Source organism: Xiphophorus hellerii, chromosome 11 (assembly GCF_003331165.1).
Source record: "Xiphophorus hellerii strain 12219 chromosome 11, Xiphophorus_hellerii-4.1, whole genome shotgun sequence".
In the NCBI taxonomy this organism is placed as follows: domain Eukaryota; kingdom Metazoa; phylum Chordata; class Actinopteri; order Cyprinodontiformes; family Poeciliidae; genus Xiphophorus; species Xiphophorus hellerii.
Window position 1 is genome coordinate 22968861 of NC_045682.1, and position 19460 is coordinate 22988320.

At 36.9% G+C, this 19460-nt stretch overlaps 3 protein-coding genes across 8 annotated transcripts; all 3 read right to left on the bottom strand.

Annotated features, from left to right (window-relative positions):
- Positions 1-1607: 1607 nt before the first annotated feature.
- Positions 1608-7209, bottom strand: ccdc169 (coiled-coil domain containing 169). Its single transcript, XM_032576971.1, has 8 exons — positions 6642-7209; positions 6482-6564; positions 5424-5534; positions 4971-5011; positions 4265-4363; positions 3858-3911; positions 3681-3757; positions 1608-3101 (listed from the first exon to the last, which is right to left on the bottom strand). Exons 1-8 carry the CDS (start codon positions 6716-6718, stop codon positions 2918-2920), a joined length of 726 nt encoding a protein of 241 aa, XP_032432862.1. The 5' UTR covers positions 6719-7209; the 3' UTR covers positions 1608-2917.
- Positions 7210-7378: 169 nt separating this feature from the next.
- Positions 7379-14192, bottom strand: sparta (spartin a). Of its 6 annotated transcripts, none has more exons than XM_032576966.1 (9): positions 14091-14174; positions 13728-13941; positions 12281-13043; positions 10860-11054; positions 10401-10557; positions 9978-10172; positions 9696-9857; positions 9138-9228; positions 7379-8120 (listed from the first exon to the last, which is right to left on the bottom strand). In XM_032576966.1, exons 3-9 carry the CDS (start codon positions 13040-13042, stop codon positions 7823-7825), a joined length of 1860 nt encoding a protein of 619 aa, XP_032432857.1. In that variant the 5' UTR covers position 13043; positions 13728-13941; positions 14091-14174; the 3' UTR covers positions 7379-7822. The 6 variants fall into 6 exon arrangements, with proteins under 6 accessions (XP_032432857.1, XP_032432855.1, XP_032432858.1 ...); XM_032576970.1 differs by lacking the exon at positions 13728-13941 and adding an exon at positions 8702-8762 and having other exon boundaries at positions 8000-8120; positions 14116-14192; XM_032576964.1 differs by lacking the exon at positions 13728-13941 and having other exon boundaries at positions 14116-14192.
- Positions 14193-16277: 2085 nt separating this feature from the next.
- Positions 16278-19113, bottom strand: ccna1 (cyclin A1). The gene is made up of 7 exons (XM_032576996.1): positions 18862-19113; positions 18568-18787; positions 17890-18002; positions 17576-17802; positions 17289-17493; positions 16576-16689; positions 16278-16477 (listed from the first exon to the last, which is right to left on the bottom strand). The coding sequence occupies exons 1-7, from the start codon at positions 19018-19020 to the stop codon at positions 16307-16309; spliced, it is 1209 nt and encodes a 402-aa protein (XP_032432887.1). The 5' UTR covers positions 19021-19113; the 3' UTR covers positions 16278-16306.
- Between the last annotated feature and the right edge of the window lie 347 nt (positions 19114-19460).

The window sequence follows — 19460 nt, forward strand, 5'->3', positions numbered from 1 at the left end:
GAATTTAGTCTGTTATTGAACAATACTTATATCTATTAAAAGTATTGGGTTTTTTTAACAATAGACACAAGATTGTTGTTAAATGCCCAATATTGTTCTATATTTTATGTGTTTGTGTTGATGTGCAAATCCAGATACTGTTGGTTATATGTGATTCATTTCCCATATAAGATGATTAGACGTGACAGCATGTTTGTGCTTTATCACTAAACATTTTGGAAAAAGCTCAGATCTGAGAGATGTAGAGGACATATCTAATCTTTCCCTGACATAGCAGGGAAAGTCTCATTGAGTAGGAAAAGATAGAAGCAACTGACCTACATGAAAACCTCCAGAGATTAGCTCATTCACTGGATTCTGACGAAAACATCCTCATAAACCATGCTGTCACACCCCTATACTGTATGTGTGCTGCACTAGACTTGTGCCGCAAGGCTAAATGATGCAGCCAGTCTTACATTCAAAAGCTTCTTTAAACAATTGTTGACACCTGAAGTCAGATGTCCTCATTTGTAATTTTTCTTATGAATGTATTTGTTGGTGTGACCATTACAGACTGTGTATAGTTTCTCTTTTTGGGGACAAACTCACGGGGACACAGTGTGCGTCAGAAACTGAAGCCCGACAAGGTGCTCTTGTCTAAATTAATCCTGAGGAAGCAGGGCGCACACAGCATGGGGCGCACCGACTTAAAATGAAGGCCAGAGATGGAGGACAGTTAATGAAATGGTTTTCAGTGTTGGGTTTGTGACATCACTTAGGGTTGCTTTTAACAAATGTACGGTGTTGAGTTCTTATTTAGGAATCACACACAAAAAAATATCCCAAAAATGACAGCATGCCGGTTCCAATCCCAGTCTATCCTTAGGTAAGACTCTTCACCCACCTTGACTGCTGGTGATGCCCGAGGGCAGCTGTGGCTACTATCTAGTAGCTTGCCATCATCAGTGTGTGAATGGATGAATGACTAAAATGTAGTGTGAAGTGCTGTGGGGTCTTCTGGATTTGGTAAAGCACTATACAAGTTTATCATTTCCACTCCTAAAATCATCATGGATCTTGAATGGATGTCAAAACATAGCAAATGTAAAAATGATCTGTCATAACCCAATATTCAGATCTGACATCTTTGGCTAAAAATAAACATCAAAAAGTTTAATAAATAAATAAATTTTTGAAGAACAAAATATAATAATTATGAGTCGATTTAACCCTTTGCTGTATCACCTTTTTATTTCAATGTGAAAATTGAAATGATCCCTCAATTCTTCTCAAACACAAAGTTGTGAAAATGCATCTGGCAGTTTTACAGAACACCACTTCATTTCACAGGGATAGTTGTTTTTTGTCTTAACACCCACACATATAAAGATGGTCAGTGGGTAGGATGGGGGCGACTGCTTGCTCTGTGTTTCAACTACACAGAGTGATTGGTGGATATGGTTCTCCTTACGTAATGTGTGTCGTAGGTGGTGTTTAAAAAAAATATTGTAAAAGAAATGTCAAACTCAGCAGGCTCCTAACACATAGCAGCTCAATTCACCAGTTTCAAACCTTATACTTTCACATTTCACCCAGTTTTCTGTGTGAAAGAGAATCAAATTAGATCAGATTCAAAATGTATTTATGCATACAAATACTACAAAAATATTGCAACATTTTACTTTACGAGATACAAGTACATTTGATAATATTTATTATGCATCAGCACTTAATCAGTCTCATTTTTATTTTAACTGTCTCAAATATATTGACATCTTATGAAATACTTTAAAGAGGAATGAAATACATTTGTCTAAAATGTGTTTATTCTGAGAATTTGACTATTGACAATTCTATAAAAACTGAGTAGAATTGTCAGTTTCGAAACAATAATAAAAACAAAAGATGTAATTTGAAATAATATTAGAATATTTTTAATGAATTAAGTAAAAGCAACAAAAACATGGAACTACTTAAACATTTCAAAGGGACCTGAGAATGAAGGGTCAAAGTATCACTAGCTGAATAGAGACCTAACTGTATCAAAAGTTGATAAAATTCAAAAGCAGAGTTGCCAGATGTAATTTAGATTTATTTTGCCTCACTTAACTGAAGGAAAATGTTGAGAGAAAAAGAAAGGAAAATTAAAAGGAGAAATCTTTAATTCCATTAACTACCAGCACCAGAATCACCATAGATTAAACTAGTAGGTAGAGCCTAACTTTACATCAGAAAAGGTTGTTTATTTTCTCTGAACAAACTTGTTTTTGTTCTGGTTGCATCAGCTCTTTAATTGTCTTGAATAGGAGATGGCTTTCACCGCAGTTTTTTCTATCCTGAAAGCTCACTACAAACATCCTGCTTTCTGGATTTAGAACCGAGCTGGTAACAGAACAAACACTAATCGTGTTTAGTGAACAGGGTTTCATCTATAACACAGGTGCACGAATTAGAAATAATTAAAGTAAAAGTTAAGTTTTGGATGCTTCATGACTCAGTGGCAGAGCAGGTGACCCAAAGTAGAGACGGTCGTAGTCTTTGACGTGGATGTCCCACGTTGCAAAACTCTGTCATTGAAGTTTTCAGGAACAGATGGTTCCAAAACACCAGCTAACTAGTCAAATGGCTGGAAACAGTTTGTGCTCAACATTATTGAGTTCTAAAGTAGCAGAATAAGCTTATTCTTAAGTCACGATGAAAGACTTTTGCAAATGTCTTGGTAAAAGAGTGAAATACCTGCCTGTGTGTGCAAGAAAAGTCTGATTTCTGATGGTTCATACCTCTATATAAGTACATTTGAATAAGTATTTAAATCATTATATAATCAGACTTTGAGAAAATAAATAAAAGCCTAAACAAAACGCTGACAGAAATGTACAAGGATAATTACCCCCAATAAAAGAACCCTGCAAATATCCATGGGAACATATTTTGGTTAAGGATTATGTTTTCCCCGATGCTTCAGGGTGGGTAACCTGCTTTCCCTTTGGGATTTCTTCTTCATTCCCCTCTCTGTTGTTGAATCACCACCTCCTCCGCCTTCATTCAGACGTTCTGTTAATCCCTCCTCCGTTCCTTTGTTAGAACCAGCTGGTGCTTTCCTACAGACATCTTTTCCTCTGTGTGTCCAAAACAAAAATAAAAAAGTAACGTCATGTGAATGAACACCTGTCGGGGTAAATTATCCCTAAAAAGCAAAATTGCAGGAAATAATAAAAAACAATTATGTTACTCTCTTTATTGTTTATTCATCCAAATCGTGATCCCTACATATCGTCTCGGAAGTAAATTAAAACTAGAAAAAAATTTAAAGACTGACTGAAATCAGTTATCACTGAATTTAGAGAAGATACTGTTTTAATGCGTATTCATTTGTATTATAGGTGGTGGGTATAATGTAAAATAAACTTTTTTTTTTTAGATTTATATGTTATAATCTTATTCCCTCATCAAAAACATACCTGGAGGGATGCTTTGATTCTTTCACGCTTGCTTTAGAAATCCTTCAATCTCCTACCTACCTACAGGGTGCCCACTGATGGTACAACTGATACAAACTTACTTGATTTTGTTATGAAGTAGTACTAGATACATGGAAAATACATAATATCTCCCCACTGTCACAAAATTACCTGAATTTAAAACTGCCAACTAGTAAACATTAAGATTTTGTTGATCAGATGTGGGATGTTACAAACCTGATCTGTTTGCTCTCTGGTGCCCCCTGTCGCTGGTTGGCATACCGTCGTCTCTGCGGCTCACGGACAGAAGACAACTGCAGGCAGTAAATACATAAAACATGGTGACTGTATGCAAATTTCTGACCTTCCTTGCAGAAACAGCCGAGAAGGGAAATGTTATTTTTAAATGCTCACCATAGCTATTTCTGTAAGGTATGCCCGCCTTTCATCATTGGTTTTATGGAATGCCTGAGAAGTGAAAAAAATAGAAAACCATGCAGTTACTTCATGGGCACAACCCTTAATATGTGTCAGTGGTAAGGGGCAACAGATTAGGGATTACTGGTCACAAATGCTGAGTGCTAAGCCTGTATTTAACTGATGCCTCCCTATTATTTTAGTAGAACAATAAACAAAGAACTAAATTTGTTACTAATTAGGATTTTTTAGATCTGAAATCACTACTTTGTGGGCAATAAAAACCTTATAGCTTCTTTTCTAACACACAATGATAAAAGTAAACCAACAGACACTCTGATGCCTAGAAACATTTTAAAATCCCTCCCACTGCTCGTTGTCTACAGGAACGATGGGATCCAGACCTTTCCCTCCTGTTCCATTTGAAGATGGCAGTTCTTCAGCTGATTATGGAGGTCAGTTTTCTCCTCAGTCAGGACCGATAGGTGTTGTTTAAGCATTTCCTATGATGAAGAGTTGAAATTACTCTTATGTCATTCTGGTGACGACTAATTACCCGGTGGAATACAGGACGATCAAACAATGTGCAAATAGATGAAAATGGATGAGACTCATAAATTATTCAGTCACAGTTTGTAATGATAATCTAAATTCATCTCAGTTGTTCAGTCTATACTAATGTCTACTGTTTGAAGTCACTTCTTGGACACACTAATGAGCATCTGTTAGTTGTGCCTTTAGGCTCACAGGCACCAGGGTGGTTAAGCTTTATTGTGCAACCTTTCAGTGTCACATGTATGGGTGTGTATGTGTGTGTGTTAAAGCATTGTAATTAGACTGCATTACTCTCCCATGGTTGTTAATCCCGTGATTACAGAGCTGTGATTAAACTCTGGTTTTTGCAGCCTGTATCAACTAGAGGAAGGAGAGCAGCTGACATCGCAACACTTGCTGTTTTATATAAACTAATTTTCTGTCTCTAGCGCTCTCTGCTGGTGTGTGTGGTTCTTTGCATACTCTCTGTGGACAGAATGATCATAGGTTTTAGAAAATAATAATAAAATCTATGCAAAAATTTAAGACCAATAGATTAAACAAAAGTCAACTCACAAGTCCCATGTCTTCGTATAATCGGATAAAAGCCAATCGATCTGGGGAAAAAAGGGCAAGTGTGAGTTTGTTGCTTTGATCACAATGTAAACTTGTAAGTGTAGGTGGGCAAATAACAGCAAAAATTAACTTTTTACACACGCACACGCATAAAGGGGTTTACTTGATGTATGCAGTTACATCTCAATATTTTTGTCACTCATTTAAGAAAGTGAACCCCTTATGTTATAAAGGCTTGACTCCCTCTAAAAAGAGGGTGGCTGATGGTCATTGCTAAAGAGGATGGTTGCATATGTGTAACTGCATAATCCAGTTGAAAGATTTTACTTCTTGAGCCCAATCATTATTTCCCTTAAAAGTAATGCAACTAAGGTTTCTACTTTGCGAAGTAGTTTCAAAACAAGCAGTGAAATACCGGTAGTGTGGTAATATTAAAAGAAATTGAAGCCTCACCAACGGGGTTTCCTTTGATGCTCTCCAGCCTCTGTTGAATGTGTGAAATCTGTCTCTCCAGCAGTCCATGTAGTTCTACTTGCGTCTCAAACCTCGTCTTCCATTCATTACCTGATAACCAACAAAAACAGACAAGTCACGAGAGAAAGCTTACATTTCCACATAGTTACATCTGAAAAAATTGGAATGTTGGAAAAAAGTTCAATAAGTTTGTCCTCCTTTTAAAAAAGTTGATTCATTATGTAGAGAGAAATATTTCAAGCCTTCACGTGTTTTGATTATCAGTGCTTATAGATAATGAAAACTCACCATTGAGTCTGGGTTAATTAAAAAGAGGAAAAAATTAAACTGAAATGTCAAGTTTATGAATGTATGTTCATTTCTATGTTCTCAATAGTTGATATATTTCATCAATCCATAGTACCACAGAGGTGATCAGCCATTGGACCAACACAACTGATACCATGGCGCACCAAATCATCACCAGCTATGGAAATTGTCTTTCCACTCTTCAACAAGACTCTGGGGCACCAATTTTCAAATTAAATGCAAACTTTACATTCATCTACAAAGAGGACTTTGAACCAGAAAGTAGGGAGTAGTTTGACACAAGGATTTTGACATCAGGTGTAGATCTTCATTAACTCTTGCCTCAGTCCACTCTTTGTGAAGCTCCCCCAAATTGTTTAATGTATTTTGCTTAATAATCCTTTCAAGGCTGCTGTTATCTCTGTTACTGGGATAACACACATTTTCCTTCTGCTCAACTTTCTATGAAAATGCTTGTATACTGCAATCTGTGAGTAACCAACTTTTTTAGAAATGATCTTTGTTGTCTTGTCCTTGTAATGGATGCCAATGACGATCTGGTGTCCATGTCTGTGCAGCATACTGCTCAGGAAACCTTTGCAGGTGTTTTGAGTTAATTGTCTGATTAGGGTGCGGCATGCATGAGTTTCCAATATTTTACTTTTCACAATATCATCAAAATTACAGGAAATAAATGCTTGAAATATTTTACTCAACGCGCAAGTAATTTACTGAGACAAAGTTTTTACCTTCCCCATCAACACTACGTAATCTTTCTTGCAGTTCTGCCACAGTACATCGCAGGTCGCACACAGATCCTATGAGCATCTCTCTGCAACCAAAGTTAGATTGAAGACTCAACCTTTTCCGTCTGAAAAGCTTTATTTTCTCAAGGAGAGGGACACTTACTTTAGCTCTCTTTCTGCTTCGATCTCTATTTGCAGCCGTGCCAAGTCATACTTACGGTAGTCGTTCCCTTTAGCCATTTTCCCGAAAATTTACTGCAGGCAAGTTTGTAGCTCATGGTATCCATGGAAACCGACATTTCCTGTTTTCTGCAAAATGCTGTTTCCTTGTGAGCATTTGTTCCCCGTGTGTCGGGAGCGCGTACTGCAGCCAGGGAGGCCGATGTTACACACATATCCGATCATTTTCACGGCGCTTCTGAACATTTGATCTTTATTTGCCAAAGTAATTGGGGGGAACCAACTATTTCAGCTGTGTGAAACAATTTGTCCCCCCTTTGTAACATGGGAACTTGAAGTTAATCTTTCAAAAACTCCTTAACTGTGTTTATTCCTCTCGTCATGAACAACAAATCCTGTGGATTCTGAAACATTTCCTCTTTATTTGTGAAAGTTAAGGGGGGGAGACCAAATATTTCAGCTGTTTGAAATAATCGGTTTCCCCTCTGTAACATGAAACTTTAGAAATAGCTTTTTAACCCTTCCAAACTGATGACTGTCATTGCTTTGTTTTCCAGATTCTCATGAATTTATGTAAATTAGGACATGCATTTCTTTTTACTTTAAGCCCAATTACTTTTGGTCATACAAGTTCTATCAATGTTACTTCAACTTGGGTTGTTTTTGACTTAAAGAACTGATTTGATCTCAAACATTGAATTATGACAAAAACAGAATAAATCTGGCAAGTATGTTTAATAACAGCTCGGTAGATTAGAAATAAAATTTTATGTAGGCCTACCACTGAATCAACCAACGTAGTTTAGAGAAAAAGTTTGCCTGACAAAACAGAAAATGGGCCAAATTTTGATAGCACTTTAAAAAAATCATAACCACTCAAAGCACTATAGATTCACAAACATTCATACACAAATACAAAGATTGGTAGGCAGCTTGAGGTGAAGTGCCTTACCTAGGGGTACATCAACATGTGACCGGAGGAAGCTGAAATCAAGCCCATGATATACTCTACCAACTCAGCCAATCTCACCTTCTCATAAATGTATAATCCAATTCAAACTACATTTAAAATTGAGTTTATTCTAATTAATACTTTAATATATTCATTTAAATACACCATTAATTTATACTGCATGACAACAAAGCATTAGGTCTAGTAGAAATTTATTCTTTCTTCCTTCTCTCTTGTTCCTTATTCACATCCTTTTTCTTAGCTGTTGCCTCCTTTTTCATCTCCACCTCCTTCTCAGCTTGTGTGAGATGTTCGTCTTTTTGCGTCTTATTCTCTTCGGTTTCCTTTACCTCATCGTCAGATTCTTTAACCACGACTTTGGCCGTCTTCTTGCCAGTAGTCTTCAGGAAGGCTTTGAGGCCCAGATTGTCAATATTATGTGCAGCCACGCCAATGTTGCCCACTGAGCGGAGAGCTGTATCTGTGGCTTGACCCGCATCATTGCCGTACCTTCATCATAAATAATTTGGAGGTGTTAGAGAAGAAGAGTGTGGCAGAAGAAAATAAATGAGTTGCAAGAACATCAAAACATTGCTTTAAGGAAAAACACACCAACTCTAGCATATTTTTGTATGTTAAAAGTGTTATATGTTATGACATCACTTAATCTGGCATGTAGCTTACAGCAACACAGACGCACCAACAATCAGTCTAGAAGAGAGGTTTGGTTTATCTGTTCAAAGTATGCAGCTTCAAAAATCTTTATGTCCAGTTCATGTATGCAATGTTTTAACAAGTTTAGATCCCTATTTTTTAGGCATAATGATTATAATACATAAGAACTGTACCTATTCATAACTATTTGAGTTGAAGGATAAAAATAGACACATCAGCTTGCATCTATAAGCATACAGTGGATATAAAATGCAAGCCTAATGCAGAAAAGACCTCTGAAAAGCATACTTTAAGTGAACAAATTAGTTTGAAAAATACAAATTTAGTTTGTGCTACAACAGGTCGTGCAAGGTTATTTTCTAATCTAGGTTGGGTTAGTAGAATCACAACAAGACTAGATCAGTTGTTAATTTGACCTTTACTTCCCAGTGAAGTCACTTCCCAGACATGTTTAAAAGATTCTCTAAACCTCTAAATCTGAAAAGAAACAACAGTGAAAAGGGGTCAGCCCACACGAAAACCAAGAGAAAAAGGAGAATGGTAGAAAAGTAATGAAAAAACACAATATCTGACATGCTGTTAGTGCAGTACCTGAAATGTGGCTGGTGAATGAGGTGGTAATGTTTTCTATACTTTAATGCTAGTTTTTATAAATGTACAAAGCATTGATTGTATGAAGAATCTGAGAATCGTGTTGTCAGTTTTCTATTCATGACACAGACAGATTATGTCAGACATAACAAACGTATCTTGACTAAGACATCCCCAGTTTAAATAAGCAATCAAATAGAAAAAAGGAAGATATAAAGACAATAACACTTTCAAGAGGTGTAAAGTCAAGGGTCAACTCACTTGTACTTTACTGTTGTGACAGTTTCAGTTGCAACACTTTTGCAGACGTGTTTTGCTCCAGTCTCTAGACTTTCCCAAACTGTGCTTAAACCTAATTTGAAAGGAAATTTTAAAAATGTACACCAGCCATATCAAACCATCCTAATGGGTCCAAATTTACCACCCTCTGTACATTCATATTCATTAAATTAGAATATGCGTTCAGATGAGGCCCATTTGTTGGATTAAATGTATCTTTTGAAAATAACCACCTTTAATCAGGTATTATATAATCCTTTCATTAAGGCCCACAATTCTGAATTAAATGTGTTTTTTAATTATATGATATAATGTTCCAATTTTAAATGTCATGTTTTCATTACCCACAAGTAGAAAATCATAATTTTCAGTCATTCAATTAACAGAAATAAATACTTTCAAACTTCCATTTGTGTGTAATTTATAATGTGTTTCAGTTAGTGATACATTTCCTGGAATATATGGGCTTTTCAGTGGTATTCTAATTTATTGAATGGGTTTGTGTATCCTTAAGCTCATCTTCTAAAACTTAGTAAATACCTCTCATGCTGCTGGTTGCTACAAACTTGGCTCCATCAAAGTTGGAAGCCTGGCCATCCTGACTTTTTTTCAGAGACTCTGGGACCAGCTTAGCACCGTGCTTCTTCACATGAGGTGCCACCTTTTCTGCCACATGTTCTGCAATTGTACTTATGCCATTCACTGTAAATGCACAAAGTTATACCAAAGAAATAGATTTAGGTACAAATGTACTGTTACTCACAGATCAGGACAGAATAATAGATTTTACCTCATCAGTAACATCAATCTGGTTGCTCTTACCTAGGAATTTACTGACTCGAACAGCGCCCCCAGTGGCTTGTTTGGTAGCATTCAGACCTTTGGTGACCTGTGGACTGACCTCAGACGGGGTCTCCTCTGGTGTGATGCGGTCCCGGATCTTGGCTGCTCCTTTTTGAATGACATTCCCAGTGGCCTCTGCTCCTTTTGCAAATGACTGACTCAATTTCGTAGCTCCTATAAAGATAAAGACATCATTTTATTTATTGTAGTTTCAAAACATCAAGCAAACCATTTTGTTTTTCCAACACTAAGTACTGTTAAGTACAGACTAGTCTGATGTCATGGTAAACAGCACCCACAGGTGGAGGATTATGTGGTAATCTGCTGTGTAATCAACTGATGTGTAACTCTGTACTGATGTTCTTTGAGTTTTCATTCTGAGAGTCTTTTTGCAAAACCCACCAGACAAAATTCCTTGAGCCATCTTCTCACTCCATCCAGGAAGTAGAAATGTCACCTTTTCCCCCTCTGGTACCATTTGATCTGTTTGCTCATGCAGAGGATTCAAGGGAATTTTATCAGTCAAGTTTATGACCTCTCCTTCAGCTCCTTCTGTTCCCTGTTAGACAAGTCAAAGTTCCATTCTTAATGGTGAGCTTTAAGACAATATTGTTTCTTTAAGATACCTGTATGACCTAAAACATGTCCCTGGCTTTATCAGGTTCTTTATATAAATATAAAAACAACTTTCTTCACCTCTAAAATGTCATAATTTTAGGAAGCTGAACTACTCAATCTGCAAAAAGAAGACTGAAAATACTTACAAAATATTTTAGTGATCCCAAAGAGAAATTAAATATTGTGGTAACCCATAATAATTCAAGGTTCTAATTTATTCAACATGAATTAGTTAGGACTTACCTGGATCCTGAGATCAGCAAGTTGTGTTAGAACATCCTGAAACATCTCACAGTCCGCCGCAGGCAGATCAGAGGACAGCACTAAACCCACATAGGAGCCGGGTAACTCTGCCAAGTAGTCGGGGAACATGTAGATGCCAGAGTTAGCCAGCAGCACCGGGGTGTCTGCTGACAGGGGATACAGACGGTCACATACCTGAAAACCACAAGGACAGAACAAAACAGGACAATCAAAGCTCTACACAGGGCATCTGAAGAGATTTTATTTTATTCTACTAAAATCAATTTAACTTAATCCTCTTTAAGTCCACTTTTCACAAGTAGTTTATAAAACAATAATAACTCCTATTACGTGATTGTAGAGTTTATTCATATTATGATTTTTAGTTTAAAATATATTTTTTATATCTTTATTAGGGTTCATATATTTTGTTTTCAAACTGGACCTAAGTCTGTCAATCAAGTTTTGAAGTATCTGTTAATCGAAAGCAGGAAATGCAGGACTTCCGTTGAGATCTTTTTCATATTTTATTTCCCACATTTCGTCTACTTCTGCAAGCTATCAAAGTTTTTTTGTTTTTAAATATCACTGAGACAGTCCCAAAGTTAGGTAAACGCGGTTTTTTTTTTTCAACACCCCCAAAATGTGTCATTTTCCATGAAGCAAACTGTCCAAACTTCTTGTTGTATACTGCCATTGGTGTGCAGATCTGTCAGAATGACCCCTGTGAGGACACAGGAGCCTGACCAACAACACAACAGAAGCGCAGAGTCATCTGTTAATGGGACCATTGTCTCACTGGGAAACAAAGCAGAGTCAGAATACAGGACCAGCCTGGTTTGGTGGGAAGCACAGTCATGGGTTACACTGAAATACAAAGCAAGACACAATACATGCTTTGTAGAGATGCCAGAACAGACATTTATTTTCTGTTGAAGGAAATTAATTGAAAGGGAGATTTAAAAACAGATATACCATTTAATAGAAATGGACATTATGGAAATTTGCAATGCAAAAGCTAACTGGTTTTAATTCTACTCCTAAACAATATTTGAACAATCTGACCAAAATTTGGTGTTCATAAAAAGAAAACAATGCAAACTTAAAATTGAAGAGATATAACACAGATGTTGGTCCTGTCAACACTTAAAATATCAATACATTATGGAAGGTTAAATTCAAATTAATCCAAAAATAAATCTTAAGATGTTTTAAAACAGCCTCCCTGTCATCTGTGAGACAAACGTTGCTTTGTAGTTGGTTTTCCAGCAACGTAACATTATAATGACTCATGCTGGGAAAACTTCTAAAAATGAAGAAGTGGTTCTGCATGACGTCACACCCATTTACCTTGAAGACACACACACCCAAACCTTCTTATAAACAAAGCCAGGCTCTAATGAATGTCTCTTTTTACTTACATGTAAAAATCCAGAGGGTTTTCCAGCATTGCGATCACTTTGCTGATTATCCGTTGTGATGATACGGAGGTAGCCCGGAGAGGACAGAGAGCTGACCTGACCGTTTGGTTCGACAAAGAACAGTTGTACCCCAGAGGGGATGGAGAGCAGATCCTTCCCATCTGGTGGTTCCCTTGACCAGAGGCTGCCTCCAGCAGGATCGTAAACCAGGCTGCGGTGCCCATCCATTGGCTTTGGAGTGTATGCTGGAGGCAGGTCTGTTGAGCTATCCATGGCCACAGTTTCCAGATCAGCTGAAGGGAGTGTGTGTGTGTTTGGGACAGCAGGGAAAATAGGACTGATGAAGGCTGGTGATGTACTGTGGGTAGTATCTGGTATGGTGGGGTACAGATGGAGGACAGAACTATTGGTGGGTTGACCGTTAATTACCAAGTCTGGGTAAAGAGGAGTAGAAAAATTGGACAGTAAGCGTGTGTCCCCTGGTGTGGACTTTTCCAGATCAGAAAGGCGGATGTCAATAGTCCCCAACATTTCCTTCATCTTCTGCTGAAGCTGCCTAGCCTTGTCCCAGACCACTCCCTGATGCCTTTCCCCTCCAGTAGGAACCTCCAGTCCTTGACGAAGATGCAGACGACTCTTCTTGTAATACACCAGAGCTTCTGATTTGTTGTCAGCTTCCTGAGCTGCTGATCCATGGTTCATGGATTGTTGGGCCAGCTCATACTGATCCTTAATGACCAGCAGTTCAGCAGGCTCAGCCATACTGGAAGGCAGAGGGGAAACAGAAACTAAGACAATACGTAACCCTTAACAAAAAATACCTGCAATTTTAGGATGCGATATAGTTGTATCACAGAACTTACAGACATATGAGGATCTTAATATAATAGAATATCAAAAAGTAATAAGTTGATTTTGGGCTTTCATTATCTGTAAGTAATATTAATCTAAATTAAGATGAATGAACAGCTGTGCTATAGAATTGCCTAAATAAATTAACTTTGCAATGAGATTTATTCTAATTTGAAGTTATACACTGCAAAAACATAAAGTCTTAAGTATTTTTTTGTTTTGTTCTAATGCAAATATCTTACATATCTTTCTGTAAGAAAGAAGAGCTTGTTTTAGGAAATAATTCCTTAATATTGTTATTTCACTAATAACATCAGAAAAATGTCATGCCATAAGATAAATAATCTGCCAGTGGAATCAATATTCAATCAATATAAAGAAATTACTGACTTAAAACAAGCTCCTATTTCTTGATGAAAAGAAATTGTATGTTAGTCTTATTTCAAGTGTACTAAAATATGTGCACTAGAAACCAGAGAAAAATATTTGGTAAGATTTTGTATTTTTGCATTGATTTATCATTAAACTGCAGCTTTCTTTGTCCTTAGTTTTACTGTAAAAATAAAAGCAGAGGAATTTAAGAATTACAGCTTACCTGTTGACAAGACTATCCAAAAGCACGTAACTCCAGCTGTCTGACTGCAATATTACAGCAACAAAGGTGAGCAAAGCTAGTCAGGTATTTATTATTGACAGCTAAAAGGTTAGGTCTGGTCTGAGAGCTGCCAAACACAGCAGGTTTTTCCAGAACGACAGCAATCACTGGAGCAGGTACGAGTCTACTGACAGATCTCCATGCCAACAGAAACCTACAGCAAAAGTTAAGTCAGCTCCGTACTTCAGTTTTTCAACATTTTCCGGTTCTCACACAGAATTAAAAGATTTCGTCAATCCACCTGTGGACACCAGCTACTGACAAACACCATCCACAGAGAGAAAATACTTTTCGTCAACTTACTTTCAAAAACATCTTACAAACGTACAGAGAAATCCGGGTGCACTCCTTAGCAGTCAGCCGCGCAATGAGCTGGACGGAAAGTGGCATCAAGCGGAATGGGAGGAGTTTAAACGGGCGGGGTGGGAAAAGTTCAGAGATAACCTGTCAAAACGATTATGCAGTGTCACATTGTGAACCACCCACATTATGAATATAAACCTACCATGCAACACGCATTTTTACTTGTCATTTCGTAGAAATTAATTTTCACTCTAACATAAAGGGATTTATGGTGATGAATTTTTTTTTTGTAAAAACCTTAAAATATCTAAAGGTGGAGGGGATAAAGGGGGAGCGAAGAATGGAGGGTGAAATTACAGCAACTGTATTTACACACCAGGTGACAAATGGTACACACCCAATGTCTGAGCCGAGTAATAAATATTTATGAGAAACGTAATTGGGTTAACATCATTTTTATTGTACATTTTTATACACCATGTTTGCATAATCACATTTTGAAGTGCAAGTATTTTTGTTGGATATCAGTTGTTTTTACTAAAACAATACAAGTATTTGTGTGAAGAAACAGTGTTTTAATAGAGGATTATATGTTCCACTATGGGCTGAGAAAAAAAATCCCCATGTAATCAAAACATGGTGAAAAACAAACAAAAAAGTAAAATAGTTAGACTTTGACTTCTTATTTATAAAAACAATAATGTTCAAAGAAACTTTACAATATCTTGAAATACCATTCAGTTCTGTAAACAGCTCAACAGGAGTTGAAGAACATCAAGCAAGCTGGCAAAGTGTAATTCACAATGAAACCGCTTTACAACATATTTGACTATAAAACAATGACAAACAGAATTAGACAACATGACTACCTTTATTTAGATGTTTCCTGATGATGTTGCTGGTAATACATCAAACCAGTTCAGTAGGTTTTGAATGGCTACATATGAAACCTTTGACGTTATTGTGTGAAGAACTAAAACTTCTATTAATTCCCAAGATGATTGAATTACATGGTGTCAGAAACATGTCTTATTATAAGGATTAAAATCGCTGTGCTCACCTCATCATAATTTAGAATGTGATAGGTGTTGAAGCCTATAATGCCCTATCACACACTCTAAAATGTCTATAAGTGAAGTGAAAACAAAAGGAATCAAACTGTGAAATGCTTAGTTGTTTTAACTGCTGTAAAATGCATGACCTGATAGCTAAATTTTGAAAAGAGAAACAGTCATACATGCATTAGGCATAGCATATAACAGTTCAAATCAAAATAACTGGTAACACTTTATTTGACGGGTTGTGAATAAGACTGTCATGACACCATCATAAACATGACATAGCACCTGTCATGAACATGAGTAAGTCTTCATGAATATTTATGACTGTTGTCATAAAGTGTCATTCAGTAAATCATGACACTTTTAATACAAAGTTGACATTATTCAAAATGTCTTCGTTATGACAACTTGACGTTAACCAAGAAATCATGATCTGACATAAATTTGTTATAAAAGTATTACTGATTACACTTTAAAAATTAGGTAGCTTTATGTTATTAAAGCTAAAGTTTAATCAGTAGCTAAAGTTTAATCAGTAATACTTTTATAACAAATTTATGTCAGATCATGATTTCTTGGTTAACGTCAAGTTGTCATAACAAAGACATTTTGAATAATGTCAACTTTGTATTAAAAGTGTCATGATTTACTGAATGACACTTTATGGCAACAGTCATAAATATTTATGAAGACTTACTCATGTTCATGACAGGTATTATGTCATGTTTATGATGGTGTCATGACAGTCTTATTCACAACTCATCAAATAAAGTGTTACCAAATAATTTATATAACACTGAAAGTACATCCACCTACGCCCACAAGGAGTTTCAGACATTAACTGAACTCCTTTAATTGTGTATAAATAACTACATTGGATTAAGAAAAGTAAAGGAGTCCACATGTGTGTGGTGAAAATTAATGTGCTCTGCTTTGTTTTCAGTGAGCTGTAACTGTGCTCTGCTGGGAGGATCAGGAAGGTGAAGTAGTGAAGTCACGGGAGAGGCAAACATTGAGAGGCAGAGCAGTGGGGGGAGAGATCCCTGAAACACGACAATACCTATGAAGGAGACAAAGACATAGAATACACATTTAAAATAATATGTTTTTAAAAATGTCCTTGACTCATGAAGAACTGAGATGGCAAATCTAGTTTCATAAATTCCAGTTGGGACTTTCTGCCTCTCCGTACTTTGATGTTTTGTATTTGTCTCTGACAGCTTGTTGTGGTCGAGTCTCTGCACTGATATACAGCTTGTGGAGAGAAGTCAGGCAGGGCATGATTTCCTCCATCGTGTACCCAGTAAAGGTAATTAAAGAGTCAGGCTATTAAAAAAAAGAAATATTGGTATCATTTTTACAAAAAATCCACCAGAACCAAGTAATTATTATGCAGAAAAACGTCATTATCTGGACCAACTCACCCAGTAAGATTTATGTATAGTGTAGGTAGCTAAGCAGTAGGTTCCAGCTGCCAGTATGGATGGGGTGTATTGAAGGAAGGGATCTGTTTCTAGTAAACTTAACTCTGCTATGTACTACAAGAAAAGGAGAAGATGAAAATAAATTACTTTTGTCTGACCTGAGCACCTTCTTTTACATGTTTGACATGTCCTCTAAATTAGTTGTAGCACTCTAAAAACTGGACTTCTAGTGGCTTTCTTTGAGCAGACACTTTCGTCTTTCTACTCTTTCATTAACACAAGATTAATGGAGTCCATAACTAACAGTTGTGGATCTCTTCAGCTCCTACAGAATTATTTTTGGCCACTTGGCTGTTAATACTCTCTTTGCCTGGCCTATCTGTTTAGGTGGACAGCCATATGTTGGTAAATTTGCAAACGCTTCATATTTCTAGATGGATTTTAAAAGCATTGGTCCTTTTCCCTCTACTTCAAAGTAATGATGTACTTTGTGTTGATCTTTCACATAAAAGGAAATAATGAAAAGTTCAAAACATATGAATACCTTTGCAAGACACTGTTTAACTTCACAACTGAGAATGTTTTAGATACAAGAACATTTAAGTGGGGGAATGACTGAGCTAGAGTCACGACAGATATCTAGTTTAACTTCTGTGGAAAGCCATTCTTGCCACATTTTTGCTACAAAAGGAGATGAGATTAACTGAACTCACCATGGCAAGGTTCTCTGTTGTTGAACAGACAGAGTGGATGAACATGAATAGGCGAAGGAACTGATTGGTGGTGGGTGCTGCCATCTTGAAGTCCAGCACCTTTAGTAGAACGCTCTCCATCCGCAGCAGCTGTTTCTTAGCGTAGGTGCAGTCTGTGATGTACACAAACTCGTTCAGTTCGGGAGGAAAGATCTCTTCATATTTTCTACAAAACAAATGGCATCACAATTACAACCAACAACTGCCATGTGTGGAGTTACCGGAATGGGAAGGAATGGCTTTCTTACGCGGCAATCAGTAATGCAGCTGTTCCCACCAATTGCAGCTTGTTCCTCTTGATAAATGTTGTGTAGGACAGAAAACGGTCCAGGTAGTTTACAGCAAGGTGCAGAGTTTCAGAACCGAGCTTGTATTCCTGGACAACCTCCACCAGCCAATCCACCAGAATGACCCGCATACCATTGGTGATCTCTGGATGTCTCTCCAAGTAGCTTGGCTTTGGCCTGAACTGCTTCTGGAATTAGTAACCAACATGACTAAATAGCACAAAAATGATCACTAACAAGAAAGAAAAAATTTGTTTAAAAAAAAAAAAGCTCACTTCACTCTCCCTTAAGTTCTTGTAAATATCTTCTGCATAATCAAAACAGAAAGTCTCTCCAGATATCAGGGATTCATCTGGTTCGGACAGCATGGAGGCATCCTGGCATGAATCTGGAGAAGAGTATTTATTGAAAAAAATAGAAGTACCATTTTAAGTACTTTATAAAATCATTGTAGTTTGGCATATTTTCTCATATTACAGTCAAAAACTGCAATGTATTTTGTTGGAAATTTTAAGTGACAGAGTAGTGCATACTTATAATGTTGAGGGGAAAGGATATAATGAATAAAAATCTGAATTCTGTGGTGTTCATTTGTATTCATCCCATTTTAATCAAGACCTTGCAGCAAAGCATTTCATTGCAGTTAAACCACAAAGTAGTCTTTAGGCTATTTCTCTTTCAGCTATGCACATCCACCCACTACATTTTTTAATATGAGTTTTCTAAAGATCAACCTTTGCAAAACACTCAAGATTTTATAAGTAAGGCTTAAATCAGCACAATACAACTTTTCTCACTGTTATTTATCAAAACAATATAACAATATAAACAATTAAATATGTTGCTATGTTTGGTTGTACCGTGACAAAAATTGTGGAAAACGTTCAACAGGTGTAAAAAAAACTTTCCAATGTATTGAAGAATTTTTATTTTTCCTGTGCGGCTAAACTTACTTGAACTAAACTCCATCAGGAGCCTGACATGTTCATTCTGCAGGGGATTGGCATCAACCTCAAGGTCATAATCATCTGAAATGACTTCCTGACCCGAAGCGGCGAGGACAACTTCACAAGCCTCCTCAACGTACACATCATAGCTGGAGCTGGATGGGCAGCCGAGAAAGTTGAGCTGCGAGCTGTCTGAAACAGAACTGTGCTTGGAAAACTGGCTTCCCTGTGGAGGAAATCAGTCGTCTGGAACATGGAAGTTCTCTAGATGCAAAGCGGAGAGATGCTACTGTTACCTACCTGGCTTAGGGATCGTCCACGCTGCTCATTTTCTGACAAGGATCCGAGCACTGTGCGCTGTATGGTCCTCGGGTACTGAAAGGATTCTGCTTTGGTTGAAGATGGAATGTTTTCCTTGTGAGTGGGACTGCCACGATGGGGGTTTTTACTGAAATTCATCTTTGAAGCAGATTTAAAAAAAGTAAAAATAAAGTTTTTTACTTTTGGCAGAAAGGGGTAGAATATAAAAACGATTTCTTTACTGAAAATGCTATTTTTCTCTTACTAAATATAATGTTGTGAAATATGAAGAACATGTTTTTACATTTACAGAAAATGTATTTAATTACTCTGTTTGTGTCTTCTCTAATGCATTTTATAATTATTCATATTACTATTAGGCTGTTGATGGACCTATGCAGTGCCCATCCTTCTTAAGAGGATGGAGTCTTCCAGGCTGTGGCATCTTGACTTTCTACTTACAGCATGGAATCCATCGACCCCAAAAAAAGATAAGTACGGTTCAATTTCTGGAGTGAAATTGAACTGCCAAACTGTTCAATTTCACTCCAAACTGTATTATACAATAATGTCAAGAAATTATGATTTCATAAATGGAA